We start from the raw sequence: 18,539 nt of genomic DNA on the forward strand, positions 1-18,539 counted from the left end.
GAACCATAATTAAACACATTAAAAAGGGAATTACAAACCATTTTCCAAAAAAGGCACTTCAACCTTATGCAAAACGGATAATGAAAACGGAATAGAAACTGATAAATAGGATTAAATATAAAACAATTCTGATTTTGGTTGATTCCTAATCGATTCGGTTTTGATGTAAACCTTGTCAAAATGGCAATCAAATCAAAACCAGACCAATTGACACCCATAATTAAAATGCCTCTTACCAGTCTGAGATTAACAAAAGAATCTTCCCTATCCCTAACTTAGATCTAACTCTACTTATAATCTACTCCAAATTAACAGATCAATTCCTTAGAAAGGACATAGAGGTACCCAAATATAATGCTTTAGCATTTATAGATTTAATTCCAAAAGTACGCAAAATGAACCACACAACAACCAAACCAAACCAAACCCCCCCACCCCCCCAAGTGGCTAAAGATACATCACACCCCACAATGGAGAAAGGTTTCCTTCACCCAAAGTGAAGGATTCACCAATAGCTCTAATGTCATCAATACCCTACCCTTTCACCTACTACTAGAAGGTCCAAAATACCACCCATCATTAATGCCATCAGTGAAGAAATTCCTCATGGCTTGAGGAAAACTTGGTTCAACTACAATTATCTACTAAGAGCAAAATGTGACAACCCTAGATGCCTCAAATGGTAATTTGCCTACCTTCCAAAAAGGTCGATGGTAGGATAAGACCAATGTGCACAACTATCAAATACAAATGAACAACTAGATTAATCCAACAATTCCAGTAAACCAAATTTATAACAGAAAAGTTGATAATTTGCCAAAGGATCTTGCAACTGATCTTTAAGCACGAACTACGAAGTCTGTGTCATGTAACTATCTATCTTGCATAGGCATTAGGCCTACGCCCATATCCCCTATCTGGGCTATATGATGAATAAGGGGGCGACCTAGACCGTTCTCTTCTTGACCTACCACCATAAGGTGAGCGCCTGGGTGAATAATCATGGCCACCTCGATAAGGTGAGTGCCTCGGAGACCTCCGGTACCCATAATCATCACGGCCATAGCCACCACGGTATCGACCACGATCACCACCACGATAGCCTGCTGCCACAAAGAAATGGAACACAATAACTATATTACTCTCCTCCCCCTATAAGAGAACCCAATATAAGCTCTACTTGAATCCTATAAATTTTTTATTTTTTTTTTTTGAAAGTATAATCACACAAACAACACACCAAATCCCAAAAGGTAAACCGAATCCTATAAAGTTACTCACTTGACTCCCTGGAGCTTTTCATTCCAAGATAGTTTCCAGGTGTAGGTGTCCTTGGCCGTTTCCTCCTTGACTGAAATGCAACAAAAGCTCCTCAATTCTGACTCACACAAAAAGAACCTAGCCTTGGCAAAGTACATGAAATGGTGAAATAAAAAACAAATAGCAAAATAATATCACTGGTCGCAAATATTCCATGTACCATATTAAGTCAGGAGGAAAGATAAACAACTGTGAAAGACTGAAAACTCCAAGGGAAACCCCATCTAATAAAAAATCGATAAGGAAAATAAAAAGGGGGAAATAACACACCCAAAAAAGTATCTGGCACACATCTAATAGCGCCATCAAATGACTGTCAGGTAAGAGATACCATAAATGCCCAATTACAGAGAGTTGTTGGTAATATCCGTTGATTAGTTGATAGTGTTGAAGGTGAATGCTGAGGTTGTTTAGTTGTTGGGCTATTGCCTATGTTTAGTTGAACAAATGCATGAGAAAAGCTGTTAAGCTGGCCACTGATCAAGGCTGTGTGACATAAGTTGAGATGGATGAACTCATCATCTTTGATTGCTGCCAACATAGCTGACGCAATGTCTTCTGAATAATCAAAAACCTCCAAGTCAAGAAAGGATAACCAATAAAAAATCCTTCTCACACTCCCTCAGCCCAATAGGTACAGCACCAAAGGTACAAGAAATTACCTTCTCCACAGTTATGTAGCGGCCTTCCAGAACTGACTGATTGAGATGCGTTATGCAACGTTCAGCATCCTCCAATGAGTCCATAGTCACAAAAGCAAAACCACGAGAGATGCGTGTCCGAGGCTCCACAACCAGTCGACAAGAAAGTACCTAACACAGCAAGAATGGACATTAATACAACCATGAAGCAACAAGTGACTGGCGTTCAAAAGTATCTGAAAAAAACTAACCTTTCCTTCCCTAGAGAAATGATCTTCAAGGTCCCTATCAGTGACCCTTGTAGACAGACCAGTAACATAGAGTGTATTTCCTGGATTTGTAGCATCTTCCCTGGCATAGCCAAGAGTCAGATGAGATAATCATTCAAACGATGCACACATGTAAGAAACAGCACCCTCAGAACTGGTACCAACCTGCCACGACTTCCAGACCTTGACCTCGAGCGCGATGGGGATCTGGGCCTTGATCTGGACCTGGACCTGGATCTAGACCTGGAGTTTGCTTGCCAGGAAGAAGGAGAGTGTGAATTACTTTCTTTCTTTTATATCATAAATAATATACGACGAGAAGAGAAAGAAACGGGAAGAAATAAAGAGCACTTCGCAATCAAAGAAACGTATGCACAAAACCAACTACTGCCACCATCAAAATTCACCAATTAAGTTCACACCCCCCCCCCCCCCCAAAAAAATTTAATTTATGCAGTGTCCTCAATGCATGCAAAAAATAAAGAATAAGGACAAAGGCGGAGATGAGGGGGCTTACCAGATATAATCAACAAAGAGGATCATGAAGAGTCATGAGGTCTACAAAAGGTACTAAGGGCATCAATAGAAATCTCAATCCATGGCCGGTAAATGTAAAAAGAGCTTTAGAACCAAAAAATACTCGACCATGAATTTTAGTAAAGCGCGAAATAACATGGCAGTTAAGCACAAATGAGAAATACCCAACAAGAAAATCTGTCCTCATGAGACAGTGGAAAATGAAGGCATTAAAACTCAGGCCATAAATCCTTCCATTCCCTCCCATTGGCAATGTAGAACACATGTCATTCTTAGAAAAACCACCCAAAAATGGATCTTGATAATTAACAAAAGGTGCGTGACGAAAAGTAACTTCATCAGGTAAATCTTCAACAGCGGGAGGTTTACTTAAATCAATCGCAACAAGAAAATCATCCACTTTTGGCTTAACTTGGTTGTCTAAATAAAGATCACAAAAAAATCCAACCTAATAAGTTTGGACAAATTAACATATGGGACAATTGAATCCTCAAAATGACAATTATCTGGGTTTTACAAAGAGAGAGAGGGAGATCGAATTTCCTGGGTTTCAATGCTATCATGAAAATCTAATTCTAAATCAATAAAAACACTAGGCTCACTAAGATCAGAAATTTCAGGCAAAAGTTGGACTTTCCCAGGTGGCTCATCTAACTTCGCTTCACTAACATCTTCAGGAAACTCAATCTCAACAAATAAATCATCTTGAAAATCATTATGTTGGGGGTGACTCTCATTAACTTCAAACTGGGGTGGTGGACTTTCAACATCATTAAACTGGGGATGGGGTGGTTCATTCTGAACTGGAATCTGGTAACATAGATTAGGTTCAGGCTGACTACGTAATTTACCCGTTTCCTCCTACATCATGGTGATCAGTTGAGAGAGTTGCTTCTCCATGTTATTACTATTTTCTATAAAAAGGGCAACGTTCTTTGCAAATTCACTCATTCCGGCCTCCTCACCCATTTTTTGAAACTCAGGGGGTTGTTGATATGGTGCAGGAAAAAGTGGCTAATTGAGAGTTGGGAATTGGAGGTCCAAACTGACCATGATATTGGAAATTGGGATGATCACTCCACCCCTGATTGTAAGTGCGAAAAGAATTACACTGAAATATAAGACTCACATTCTCATCACCATAGCTACCCCTATAAAGATTAGGGCATCCTTCCACAACATGGATAATCTAGGGATGTGACCAATCAAAATTTTCCGAAGGCCCATAGTTGGGTTGGGGAACAAAATTGTACTGGGGTGGTGCAAAGTTGTTCTCTAACTCACTACTTTTGGCCACCCTAGCCTGGTTAAACCTTTCCCCCAAAGTCATTGCTGCCTTAGCATGGTTCCACCTTTCCCCCAAAGTCGTAGGTAGAGGTGTATCTCCCATTATTCCAAACATACATAAACTAAACACTTATCCAAAATTGAGGTCTCCCTGAAACAATTTTTTTTTCTTCAAACAACAAAAGGAAAATCACAAGAAACACGAGGGAATTAATAGACAGTTGGTGCATTGCCCTCAAGGATTGAAACAATGGTTCCAAAGCTGTAAGGTTGCCATATAGGTTGACAGCAAGGGAATCCGTATGGTCTTCACTAGCCACCTACGTGTGACTCCAAGTAGATTTCGATGTAGAGTGAAGGACTACAATACGTTTTTATTTCCAATCAAAAACACTCACGATGTTGTTTTCCTGTTATCAAAGTTGGTCAACTCTAAAAATAGGTCACCTGCCAATCCAAACCACCCAAACGAATCAAGGGGCAGGGTCATAGGTGCTGAAATCCCATGAGGTACACCAAGATTGGCTGGATTTGGACATATGAGAAATTTTGGATTGAGCGCACATTCTTTGAAACAGAAGAGAAACAAGATGAGGTTTTCTCTCTTTTTTTTTCTTAAAGAAGGGGAAAAATAAAAAGAAAATAAAGTAGTTCGATTTACTTAAAAATTAAAAAAAAATAAAGTGGACAATTATCTCCCCGGCAACGATGCTAAAACTTGTTTTTGTTTAAATAATACCGCAAGCGTACGGGTCAATCGTAGCTACGGGTCGAACACAAGGAGATAGGTCACTCTATCTCACTCATTTAAAGCAACGCAAAATGAACCAAATTAAGATGTTTAATTAAACTAACCAATCCTAACTCACAAGCATCCATCTAACCTCCTATGCATCTAACGCGGATTAACGAAATTGAAGGAATTAAAATTACCATAGCCACACAATCAAAAGCTAGAAATCAACGAAATAAAACTAACGAATGTTGCTTGAACCGGACTGAAGTTGATTGGCTTTCTCTACCACACTTGAATGCGTATACCAAATCTGAAAAATAAAAATAAAAACTATTAGACTAAGAACTTAATATAGGGTATGAAGAAAAAAAGATAAAATTCCAAAAGGATAGAAAAAATAGAGAGAATGGGAATGAAAATCAAATAAAAAGAGTGGAAAAATAAAATCCTAATAGAATAGAAGGAATAGAGGGGATGAGAGTAAGAATAAAGTAAATAGAATGGAAGAAATAGGAGACTAAGAATAAGAGAAAGAAAAAAAACTTTGAACCAATACTCTTTTCTACCAAAATTGTGATTGCATGTATTGAATGGGCATTTGATGGATGTAGTTGATGAAGCCTACTTGCTTGAATGAACTTGCATGCCTTCCTCTTCCAAATCTCTAAGTCCTCTCACAAGAATTAGAAACCTAGAACTAGAAAGCTTAAAACAAAAACTAGAAGCTAAATATTGAAGAGATCACAACCACAATTGAAGAACAAACCTTGCATTAAACTTGCATAAAAATAATTACAACCATGGAAATAAAATTCATAAAAGCAAAACTAGAAAACTAGAAGCCAAAAAAAAGAAGACTAAAAATTCTCTTAGCAATTAACACTCTAAACAGGCCCAACCCCTATGTATTTATAGGGAAAGGAGCAAGAAGAGAGAGGAAGAGAGAGAGGAGGGAGGATCTCCACGATTTTGAGTGAGCCCCACCTTCCTTTTACATCAAAGCTTAGTTGCCAAGAAAAAGAAGAAAAAATGGAAAGTAGAAGACACAAGTTCCTAGGCTCCTAGCTCAATACACCTGCTATTTTCTAAAAAGAGAGCTTTCCAATTTGACTCTTGTATTTCTTTTTTCTTGTAGGTGTCTTCTACTAGTAATGTGAACAAGGCTATCTCCAATCTTTGACTTTTCAACTTTCCAAGGATGAGAGAATATTCCTCATAAGATATCTATCACTAGTCAAATCCCTATAATGCCCTTGAAAATTTGGTGGCAATAGAGTATGTGATGACTGGGATTCCTTTCAAGAATTAAATTCTCATTCTGTCCTTCAAAAAACGTGGACCATGGGGTGCTTATATAGGCCTTAATGTTGCATTCCTTGCGAAAAATCACCCAAAATAACCCCAAATATCGTCCAATTTGAAACTCAGGAGCCCAAGATATCTCAAGTTGAAGTTGGACTGCTCCAGAGCCTTCCAAATGGAATCTCTTGGCTAATAGAAAAGTCAATTCCGGATTTATCGCGATATAGACATGTACGCGGAACTTCCGCGCCACGGCACCATTTTGGGCCGTCAGATCTGCCTCTAAAAATTGAACTTGATATCAGCCTTCGGATTGACAGCTACTTGAATTTTAAGACAACTTCTGATAATTGCGATACAGCCTCTCGAATCCGAACTTCCGCTTTCTTGTCCCTGGCCAATTTTTGATAATTACAAACAAACCCCTATCATAAAAAATGAAAAGTGGCATGCCATTTTCGCGTGTCGTTACGGAAACGGCCGTAACTTCTTCATTTCAACTCGGAATCAAGTGTCGTTTGAACCATTGCGAAGCTAACTCGACGGGCTATGCATCCATACTATTAACACCTCAAAGTTATGCTAAGGAACCTACTATACTCACGTTCAAATTTGACTGATTGACATGATTCTTTCAGTGCTCAATCCAAACTTGATTTTCTCGACTCCTGGACGCTTCCGACTACTGTCAGACACCAATAAACAGCTTAAAAACAGCTCCTTAGCATAATTTGCTCCATTTTCACAAGAATTCACATAAAACCTGAAAACACAAACAAAAACCTCGAGTAGCTCCGTTCCAAGTATAAAAATGCATGTTTTATGGCCCTAAGATTTCACACATAAATGTGCTCATCAGATTCCCCCACACTTGAACTTTGCTTATCCTCAAGTAAACAAAATAAAAACCTCGAATAGCTCCGTTCCAAGTATAAAAATGCATGCTTTATGGCCCTAAGATTTCACATATAAATGTGCTCATCAGATTCCCCCCCCCCCCCACTTGAACGTTGCCCTCATATTTTTGGGGTAATAAAATTCAAGTATGGGGGAATCTTTGACTCCTTGATCTTTAGTTGAGCATTTTTAGAGATTGTGTGCATTATCCTACTTATGTCATAATTAAAATTTACAACATTTTTTTTTTGACTTATAGAATTTTGGGAGTACATTCACTGCAAACACCCACGAGACAAAACTCATCCACTAGGGGTAACCTAGGGGTTTAAAGGCTTGTTGCACATGCTAAGTGCAACCGTGATTCCTACGAAAGTGAGCTAGGACTTTTGCATTTTAGGATAGTTTTTGTTTTGTTTACTTGAGGACAAGCAAAGTTCAAGTGTAGGGGAATCTGATGAGCACATTTATGTGTGAAATCTAAAGACAATAAAACATGCATTTTTATACTTGGAACGGAGCTACTCGAGGTTTTTGTTTGTGTTTTCAGGTTTTAGGTGAATTCTTGTGAAAATGGAGCAAATTATGCTAAGGAGCCGTTTTTAAACTGTTTATTGGTGTTTGGCAATAGCCATAAGCGTCCAGGAGTCTAGAAAATCAAGTTTGGATTGAGCACTGAAAGAATCACGCCAATCAGTCAAATATGAACGTGAGTACAGTGGGCCCCTTAGCATAATTTTGAGGTGTTAATAGTATGGATACGTAGCCCGTCGAGTAAGCTTCACAACAGTTCAAACGGCACTTGATTTCGAGTTGAAACGAAGAAGTTACTGCAGTTTTTGTAACACGCGAAAATGGTATACCACTGTTTTCATTTTTATGACAAGGGTTTGTTTGTAATTATCAAAAATTGGTCGGAGACAAAATAAAGAGAAAGTTCGGATTCGAGGGGTTGTATCACAATTATCAGAAGTTGTCTTAAAATTCAAGTAGCTGCCGACGCGAAGGCTGATATCAAGTCCAATTTTTAGAGGCAGATCTGACGGCCCAGAATGGTGCCGTGGCGCGGAAGTTCCGCGTACGTATCTATTTCGCGATAAATCCGGAATTGACTTTTCTGTTAGCCAAAAGTTTCCATTTGGAAGGCTCTGGAGCAGTTCAACTTCAACTTGAGATATCTTGGGCTCCTGAATTCCAAATTGGACGAAATTTGGGTCTATTTTGGATGATTTTTCGCAAGGAACGCAACAGTGAGGTCTATATAAGCACCCCATGCTCCACATTTTTTTAAGGACAGAATGAGAATTTAATTCTTGAAAGGAATCCCAATCATCACACACTCTCTCCACCAAATTTTCAAGGGCATTATGGGGATTTGACTAGTGATAGATATCTTGTGAGGAATATTCTCTCATCCTTTGAAAGTTGAAAAGTCAAAGATTGGAGATAGCTTTGTTCACATTACTTGGAGAAGACACCTGCAAGAAAAAGGAAACACGAGAGTCAAATTGGAAAGCTCTCTTTTTAGAAAATAGCAGGTGTATTCAACTAGGAACTTGTATCTTCTACTTTCCATTTTTTTTCTTTTTCTTGGCAACTAAGCTTTGATGTAAAAGAAAGGTGGGGCCTACTCAAAATCATGGAGATCCTCCCTCATCCTCTCTTCCTTCTTCCCTATAAATACATAAGGGGTTGGGGGTGTTTAGAGTGTTAATTGCTAAGAGAATTTTTAATCTTCTTCTTTTTGGCTTTTAGTTTTCTAGTTTTGCTTTTATGAATTTTATTTCCATGGTTGTAATTATTTTTATGCAAGTTTAATTCAAGGTTTGTTCTTCAATTGTGGTTATGATCTTTTCAATATTAAGCTTTCTAGTTCTAGGTTTTTAATTCTTGTGAGAGAGCTTAGAGATTTGGAAGAGGAAGGCATGCAAGTTCATTCAAGCAAGTAGGCTTCATCAACTACATCCATCAAATGCCCATTCAATACATGCAATCACAATTTTGGTAGAAAGGAGTATTGGTTCAAAGTTTTTTTTTCTTTCTCTTATTCTTAGTCTCCTATTTCTTCCATTCTATTTACTTTATTCTTACTCTCATCCCCTCTATTCCTTCCATTCTATTAGGATCTTATTTTTCCACTCTTTTTATTTTATTCTCATTCTCATCATCTCTATTTCTTCTATCTTTGTGGAATTTTATCTTTTTTTCTGCATACCCTATATTAAGTTCTTAGTCTAACAGTTTTTATTTTTATTTTTCAGATTTGGTATGCGCATTCAAGTGTGGTGGAGAAAGGCAATCAACTTCAGTTCGGTTCAAGCAACTTTCGTTAGTTTTATTCCTATGATTTCTAGCTTTTGATTGTGTTGCTGTGGTAATTTTAATTCCTCCAATTTCGTTAATCCGCGTTAGATGCATAGTAGGTTAGATGGATGTGTCTTAGGACGTAGATACTTGTGAGTTAAGCTTCGTTAGTTTAATTAAATATCTTAATTTGGTTCATTTTACGTTACTTTAAATGAGTAAGATAGAGAGGTTTATCTTCTTGTGTTCGACCCGTAGCTACGATTGACCCTTACGCTTGTGATATTATTTAAACAAAACAAGTTTTTAACGCCGTTGTCGGGGAGATAATTGTCCACTTTATTTTTCTTATTTTTAAGTAAATCGAAGTACTTTATTTTCTTTTCCTTTTTCTTCTTTAAAAAAAAAAAAAGAAAACCTCATCTTGTTTCTCTTCTGTTTCAAAGAATGTGTGCTCAATCCAAAATTTCTCATATGCCCAAACCCAGCCAATCTTAGTGTACCTTATGGGATTTCATCACCTATGACGCTGCCCCTTGATTTGCTTGGGTGGTTTGGATTGGCATGTGACCTATTTTTTGAGTTGACCAACTTTGATAACAGGAAAGCAACATCATGAGTGCTTTTGATTGGAAACAAAAACGTATAGTAGTCCTCCACTCTACATCGAAATTCACTTGGAGTCGCACGTAGGTGGCTAGTGAAGACTATACGGATTCCCTTGCTGTCAACCTATATGGCAACCTTACAGCTTTGGAACCATTGTTTCAATCCTTGAGGGCAATGCACCAACTGTCTATTAATTCCCTCGTGTTTCTTGTGATTTTCCTTTTTTTGTTTGAAAAAAAAAATTGTTTTAGGGAGACCTCAATTTTGGATAGGTGGTTAGTTTACGCATGTTTGGAATAATGGGAGATACACCTCCACCTATGACTTTGGGGGAAAGGTGGTACCATGCTAAGGCAGCCATGACTTTGGGGGAAAGGTTTAACCAGGCTAGGGTGGCCAAAAGTAGTGAGTTAGAGAACAACTTTGCACCACCCCAATACAATTTTGTTCCCCAACCCAACTATGGGCCTTCAGGAAATTTTGATTGGTCACATCCCCAGACTATCCATGTTGTAGAAGGATGCCCTAATCTTTATAGGGGTAGCTATGGTAATGAGAATGTGAGTCCTCTATTTTAGTACAATTCTTTTCGCACTTACAATCACAGGTGGAGTGATCATCCCAATTTCTTGTGGGATCAATGAAATAACCAAGCTTGACCCCCCAATTTTCAATATCATGGTCAGTTTGGTCCTTCAATGCCCAACCCTCCATTGAATCTCAATGAGCCACCTCTCCTTGCACCATATCAACAACCCCCTGAGTTTTAAAAAATGGGTGAGGAGGCCAGAATGAGTGAGTTTGCGAAGAACGTTGCCTTTTTCATAGAAAGTAGTAATAACATGGAGAAGCAACTCTCTCAACTTATCACCATGATGCAAGAGGAGGAAACGGGTAAATTACCTAGTAATGTAGTCCTAGAATAGGAATTAATCCCACTAGGAACCAAGTAGAACCAAGCTTAGCGTTTAGGATGGGAATTTGGGAATGGGGTTTATAGGGTTTTAATCTGCAGGTTTAGAGGGTCAATTATGGTATAAAAATATCTGGATTTGAATCAGTTTTAATTTCCTGCAGAAATTAGGGTTTTTAGGGTCAATGGAGAAGAGGGATCTTAGGGTTTGGATAGACAGAATGGGCAGCAGCTAGGGTCGAGTGGAGATGGTGATGAGGGGAAGTTATGGTCCAAATCGATCGATTCCAATGGAGGAGCAGATCTGAATCGAGTTTAGAGTCTTCTAGGGTTTATGAAAATAGGACGAAGAGAAAAGGAATTGATTGGGGAAGGGAAGAAAGGATAAACAGAAAATAATAAATTCAAACTCACTCTCGAATCCTCTAACAAAGTTTGAATGGTTGAAGGATGAAGCCACCTTCGAAGAAAGAAGATCCTCCATGCCACGGCGTAAGGAGTCAACCGGATTCCACCGTCCCTTTCCACCTTGATAGAACCACAAGGATGCACACTCAACAGAGCAACACTCAACAGAGCAGGCAGAACTATGGCAAGCAAACAAAAAGCTTTTCATTAATCAAATTCGTGTTCAAGGCTTTGCCCCCTTACAACCTTATATAAAAGACTCAAAAATAGACTTTTATTCTAAAAAGGAAAGCCCTAACCCAATTCCTAACCTATTAGGTAACTTAAACTGACTAGGAAACTAAAATAAACTCAAAATAGAGTCCTAATGACTTAAAAACAACTTAAACTACTTAAAATAAAGAAGATTCCCTACTAGCCAATAGGATATAAGAACCTCTTAGCCAATAGGATCACTTCACTTAAATTAGACCAATTGAACCAATTGGATGCAACCAATTTAAACCGGTTCAATTAAAAACATAAAAATAGACTAAATATTGGGCTAATCCCGTATGCAACCAATGTACCCCTCTTTTAGGCCCATAAAAGTGGCCTATTACATAGAAAACCCATGGGATTAAAGGCCCAACATACATATAACCCAACCCTAGACTTATTTCTAAAGAAATAAGCCCATTTCGGTGACGAATCTGCATCACCTAGTCAACCTGAACCTAATCTATGTTACCCGATTCCAGTTCAGAATGAACCGCCCCATCCCCAGTTTAATGATGTTGAAAGTCCACCACCCCAGTTTGAAGTTGATGAGAATCACCCCCAACAAAATGATTTTCAAGATGATTTATTTGTTGAGATTGAGTTTCCTGAAGATGTTAGTGAAGCGAAGTTCGATAAGCCACAAGGGGAAGTCCAACTTTTGCCTGAAATTTCTAATCTTAGTGAGCCATCTTAATTTGGTTCATTTTGAAAAATTCAGGTTCATTCTTATGGCTCGATTTTTCTAATTATCAACCTATTTTCCTTATTCTTATGTGGCTGGCTGCTTCAACTACCTATTGGATCTACTGAATGATTATCTTATATATGCTGATTCTATTGAGCTTTACTACCTACCTTGCTGGTTCTATTGATTGGCTTCTGTAAGCATAATTGGTTGACATGTTACTGCTGCCTTTATGTGGACTACTGTTGCCCTATTATTGAGTCTGAATATCCTACTATTGGAGTTCAAATTTCTTTCATTGTTGAAGACTCGAATTTACTACCTTGGAGATCAGCTTGTTTGGAATTACAATAGTGTGTTCCAAGGTTATTGGTTGCAACTACGAACCTATTAAATTATGTGAAGCTTTTTTGGTTCATATCCGGCTTACTTTGAGAGCTTGATCCTAGCCTTATTCACTAATTCAAAACTGATCCAAGTTTTTTGTTGAAGCTTCTTACATCCATTGCTGTCCAGATATCTTCGTCAATTCTATTTAGCATGTGGGAGTTTATAGTTTGGAATTTTACATACTGGTTCTTCCTTGTATGAAGATCGATCAAGTTTTTGAAGAATGGTGCCATCTCCTTCTAAAAATCAGACCTATTTTTTTATAATTCAGATATGATCATTGGAGATTGGTGTTTTGGAATTAGTTTGATCAATTGATAAAGGTTGAAGATTACTGTATTGCATTATTTTTGTCCATGGTTCATTATCCCATTGCTCTTTTCACTTCACCACCTCCCAAAACATACCTTTGGCATATACCCATAACCCCTTTGGAAGTTAATGGTATTCTCTAATTTGCCATTTCTACCTTTTCCATTACCCTTAGCACCTCTTGAAAAATTCTGAAATATTATGTTTTTGTCCTATCTCTTACATCATCTCTATTATGTCCACATGTCCTACACGTGAGGGGGGGATTATGTACAGTATACCTGCAGACATTGTAGAAGCAAAACTTGCAGGAACACTTGGTGCAAAACACAAAAGATCAGAGTTTTCACCATTGCCAATGGATATCTACTTTGTTATTGGGTTAAGTTTGTCGTAAGGGGGAGATTGAAGTATTAAAGTATTGAAGATGTTTGGTTATTACCTGCCTATATGAGGTTCTATAATTTTGTTGATTTTTTCTGCTACTTGATTCATCTGCTTGCTGCCCTAGTTGCTTATCTTCAAGATTATCAGTCAGAGATTCATCACTAGACAGCTGTTAAAGATTGGTGAAAGTTTGCTTCTCAAGTCTGCCCATGTTTTGAAGACCTATTTTTTTCAAGTTCCTGAAGGTTTATTTGGGAGCTACATTCATATGTCAAGCTGGATTCTGCTCCAACTTAGTTTTTTCTCTTTTTTTGTTCAAGTTGGGCATTAGTACCTTGTATGTGCCAACTTGAGGGGGAGTGTTAGCATTATTAGGAGTTATTTTTTCTTTAATTCAAGCTGGATCTTCTTTCTTTACTTATTTATATAATCCAGCTTGAGGGGGAGTGTTGGAATATGTAATCCAGAATACCGTGGGGGTATTCTGGTCTTTTGGATGCTTTATTTATTCTTTATTTATGTATTTATGAGCAAGGGTAGAAATGTAATTAGGGATGTGACACTATTCACGTGAACAGTATCGTGAATAGTATTTTCCCTTGTTATCTCTTTTTATTATAAATAAAGAGCTTGACTGATCTCATAGATCATTCAAGCCATTCTCCCATTCTCGGTTCAAGTCAACAAAGAGCACACAAGGAAAGTTGGCAAATGATATTGTTAAAAGAAAATGTAAACATTTGTCATATGGCTTCATAAGTTGGAATTAATGACCAAGTCTTCAAGGTGTCAAAGGATTCTAAGAACTTCAATGCAAGTTGGTAAATGGTCCAACTGTGCAATTTATAGACTAGAAGATGGGGCACCACGAGCAATGCACAGCAACACACACATACATACACACACACACACACACACACACACACACAAACTCAATTGGTATAAAAAAATCAACCAGGCAATGTCTAGACAAGAATATGGGCCAGTAGCAAGTCTAGGAAACAGGGCAACATGTGATAAAGGAATACCTTTATGATCACTTTGGTCAAATCTTCAGGTCACATGTAATGACTAAAACTTGGAAAACTACTCTAGCCATTGATCTAGGGAAGCAAATAACCAGGACATACATAGTTAACTAAACATTCTCAAATAACCAGGACATACATAGTTAACTAAACATTCTCAGAATCAATATATTCAATAGAAAGGTGAATGTATCTCTTTCTTCTTTGCCGTGTACTTTTTCTTATAAGCACTTAAAATCCTTGAGCTAATAGTTTTTCAACGAGAATTTCCTATTTCGTAACAGTAGCACTTAAGTCCCTGATTATTTCTTTTTAATGACAACACCAAGACACCTAGGGGACACCTGGACAACTGTTTTGCATTACTTGACAACTATTTCGCATTACAATGAAATTTGAGTAGCATTAAGCTATTAACAACTATAATGATTTAGATCAGTCCGTCAGCATAGAATGGGTATCAAAAGAAGATGCCAGCCCTGAGGTAATACATTAAGACTTCGTTTGGCACAGGGAGTAAGCCCCGAGTATGGAAGCCTGAACACAACCATCTATAGAAATAACACAACCATCTATAGAAATCTAGATAAAGTAATAAAATGCATGTTTGCAGGTGCATGTGTACATGTGTTTGTGTGTATATTTAGGTATATGATGATGGAAGGGAAAAGAATGTGTATGTGATTCAATTTCAGAACTACTGAATTTGCAAATAATAACTCAACTTAAGTTTACAGTAGAAGCTAGTGTCTTCGAAACCCCTTAAAACCTGTGAAGGAAATTCTCACTGCAAGATGTAACCTCCTCAAAACATACATGCATATACATTATTATATATATATTAAATACTAAAAAATAATTAACATAATGGTGATCCAGATGAAAGATAAATTTTAAGTTCCCAATCCTGAACACTATTGCAGCTTTCTTTAATTAGTGGCCCACGCAACCAACAAAAAGCAACAAAGCAACGTTTCAACTTGTGCAACACATACTGTCCCATGTACCTCAAAGGATTTGAATTACTAAAAAGACACCTCAGGAATTTTCCATGAGCCTCATCTCAAAGCAAGCTTCAGCCCTCAAGGTGATGGCCTCACAAATCTTGCAAAACGTATATCCATACTAACAAAAGTTCAACATGAAAATCGAGCCAACCAATGTGAATGGTCACATTTTAAAAAACTTCTTGCCATTTCAATGATCACATTATACTCCCATCCGCAAAGACCTAGGGCACCAATAATCGTACAAACTGCATAATCAATCAATCTTCCAAGTCCAGCACAACCAAATGATGTTCAGAATAAACCCTCATCCACAAAGACCAAGGTTGCTACTAACTGCAAAAAATCTTTCAAGTCGCTCCAAACTTGAGGATAATAGGTCTTTCGACATTGGAGGATAACAAGTCTCTCCATGACCTATCCCAAAAATCATCCTTCAAAAGAGATACTAATTTCAGACAGTATCAAACATCTCCAAAAGCTCACATATATTAACAAAGATTGACACTGACACTATATACAGATTGTAACTAGTAGTTTGTAAGCTGAAAATACTGAATTCCAGTTTGCGAGATATCTGGAACATAATCCATGAAGGAAACTTGTAATTTGCTAAATTATATAGAAATTGGATTAGATTCAGCTTATTTGAGTATCCCAACCCCCCCCCCCCCCAAAAAAAAAAAAAACCTCACCTAAACAAGGCTGACTCACTACATGAGAAGTTAAGAGCATCTCCTACCAGGTAGGCAAGCATGTCCTCTACTCTTATTGGCGAAAACCAACAATAAGTTAACTATTCTATCAACGTTTCACACTATGCAGACCAATAAAATCGAAGATGAAGGCAACTGCATAAATTTCATGAACAGAAAAAAAAAAAGGGCATCAATAAATACCACCGATCTGTCTACAGACAGATCAAAATTGAATTTTTATTTCATCTTCCCCCCTCCCCCCTTGGGGGAAAGGTTTCCGGTGGTTTTGCATGTCAAAATCATTACCAACAAGGAATCGAAAGCTGAAATAAAATAATCGTTTTACCTTCTACGAGGTGAGTCCGCCTGCGAAAAGAAACAAAGAAAATAAAAATTAATAAACACACATATGTATACCACGATTGCAGAAGAGGAGGGGGACACAGCACAAATACTGATTACTACAGACACAGAGACTGAGTTAGATTGGCTTGCCATTCTAAGACAAACGCGAAAAACCCTAGAAGACGGTAATGGAGACTTAGGGCTTTCAGCTTTCTTGCTTCTACTGGTCTCGTTATCATTCTTTCGTGTACTTCGCGACGACCCACTTATAACGGAAGTTAGGAACGCTGACTCACGCGGACTCGTGCAAATAAAATGGATTGGGATCTAAGTTCTTGTGGCCACCCGCCTGAGGCTCATTAGGGCCCAGAAGCTCCCCGTTCGTGCGTGGCGCACTTAAAATTGGATACCTCTCTTGTCTCCCAAAAAAATAAATAAATAAATAATGGATTGGAATCTTTCTCTCCTTACAATGCCTCGGTAAAAAGAAGGGCAGGTTCTATTGACTGTTACATCCGTTGGATTGGAATCACAATAGCATTTATCCAAGTTAAGCTGTTAAATCAAGTCAAAATAAAATTACCTATCTTACCAACAACTGCTTAGCTCAGTTGGTGAGCCATGGTGCGCTTCATGCCCATGCTCACCAAGAGGTCTCGAGTTCGAGTCTCTTGGCTGGTATTTTATCCCCTCCTTGATTCGATCCACCCCCCCTTCTATCAAACTATATATGTAAAGCTCCCAATTAACCAAAAAAAATTACCTATCTTATGGAGGGATCCGGCTCCTCTCCAACGCACCCCGAGCTGGACAACTTATAGTGTGCCAGTAGATGCAGCATTGCACCTTACTAATCACATGTCACATGCATTTTAAAACCCTTACCATATTTTTTGGGTTCTACCGAAAAAAAAAAAAAAAAACAAAACAAATATATAGTTTTTTGGGGAAAGTTCTCTGTGCAGCAACGCAGACCGCACCCAGACATGAGGGTGGGCAAAATGATCACCCTACCCCCCTGAATGGGGAGCCCATGTCCATATATATGTTTCTCTTGTTTCATTGACATCTTTTGCTTATGGCCTCTGTCCCATCCGAGAGTGCATATATATACATGTGAGGAAATGCAAATAGATGGGAAGGTAAATGATGGAATTTGGGCTAAAATTTGATAAAAACCAATTTAAATTGCTTCCTAAACATCCAACAATAAGAATTAACGCATTCTCTTTCACATAGCAGAACAAATACACTTAAATATCAAGTGAGGGAATGCCAAAAGATGGGAAGGTAAATTATGGAATTTAGGGGCTAAAGTTTGACACAACCAATTTAAATTGGTTCATAGACATCCAACAGTAAGAATTATCACATTACTTTTCCACATATCAGAACAAACACACATATCTACCAAGTTTGCCTACGGCTTATTGATTGCAAAAACTTTCACCTTTGTGTAACTTATCATTATTTTTATTTTTGAACTTTTCAAAATTGATTTCATACAGTATCTATTGCTGTAGAAAACCAACCAAGGCTGATGTGGACGAATGCATCTACAAAACTAGAGAGCAAAGTGTATAAGAGAGGACCATAGTGAACTTCGGGGGGACTCTTTGATGCTTAAGTCAGTTCTCCAAGCAATGACATGAATTTGCAAAGTAATTGCCCCAAGAGAGTGAAGATTGATCGATCCCTTTACTTGGGTGCTGACCTCTGTATTTATAGGATAGAATTACAGTGTCCTATCAAGAGTCGGTGTTGGGAATACAATATTGGTATGAATCCTCTGAAAGGAAGCTCAATCTTTGGAGGATCTAATATGGGAAGAGATCATAGTCGAGAATCCTAAGGAGAAAGTCCTGATACAATGGTCGTTCTTGACAGAGGAGGAGAATCTGGATATAACAGGGCAATTTAGCATATCCAGAGTCACGGGAGATATTAGACATTTATCCCGAGCCACATGTCGTCATGTTGTAGGTGGTGATATTTAGCCGTATCAATATCATTGAAGGTAAGAGAGCATGGGGGTCATTTCAAAGGGGAGGAGAGAGGGACTGGCCTTTTCTTGAAGTCATTATATCATTATCGAGATTGACATTTTAATTATCCAAAATAACTTATTATATCGAGATCCTCTGCGGCTTGGGATTGAGCAACCATCGTGACTAATCCAATTTGAATTGAAGATTTTGCTCAA

General features: G+C 38.0%; 1 protein-coding gene across 1 annotated transcript; it reads right to left on the minus strand.

The window, feature by feature from the left end:
- Positions 1 to 742: 742 nt before the first annotated feature.
- LOC122657708 (serine/arginine-rich splicing factor SR45a-like) lies at positions 743 to 16,593 on the minus strand. Its single transcript, XM_043852499.1, has 7 exons — positions 16,487 to 16,593; positions 16,338 to 16,357; positions 2,396 to 2,467; positions 2,213 to 2,312; positions 1,983 to 2,132; positions 1,282 to 1,351; positions 743 to 1,103 (listed from the first exon to the last, which is right to left on the minus strand). The coding sequence occupies exons 1-7, from the start codon at positions 16,487 to 16,489 to the stop codon at positions 877 to 879; spliced, it is 642 nt and encodes a 213-aa protein (XP_043708434.1). The 5' UTR covers positions 16,490 to 16,593; the 3' UTR covers positions 743 to 876.
- Between the last annotated feature and the right edge of the window lie 1,946 nt (positions 16,594 to 18,539).

Source organism: Telopea speciosissima, chromosome 4, assembly GCF_018873765.1.
Source record: "Telopea speciosissima isolate NSW1024214 ecotype Mountain lineage chromosome 4, Tspe_v1, whole genome shotgun sequence".
Taxonomy (NCBI): Eukaryota; Viridiplantae; Streptophyta; class Magnoliopsida; order Proteales; family Proteaceae; genus Telopea; species Telopea speciosissima.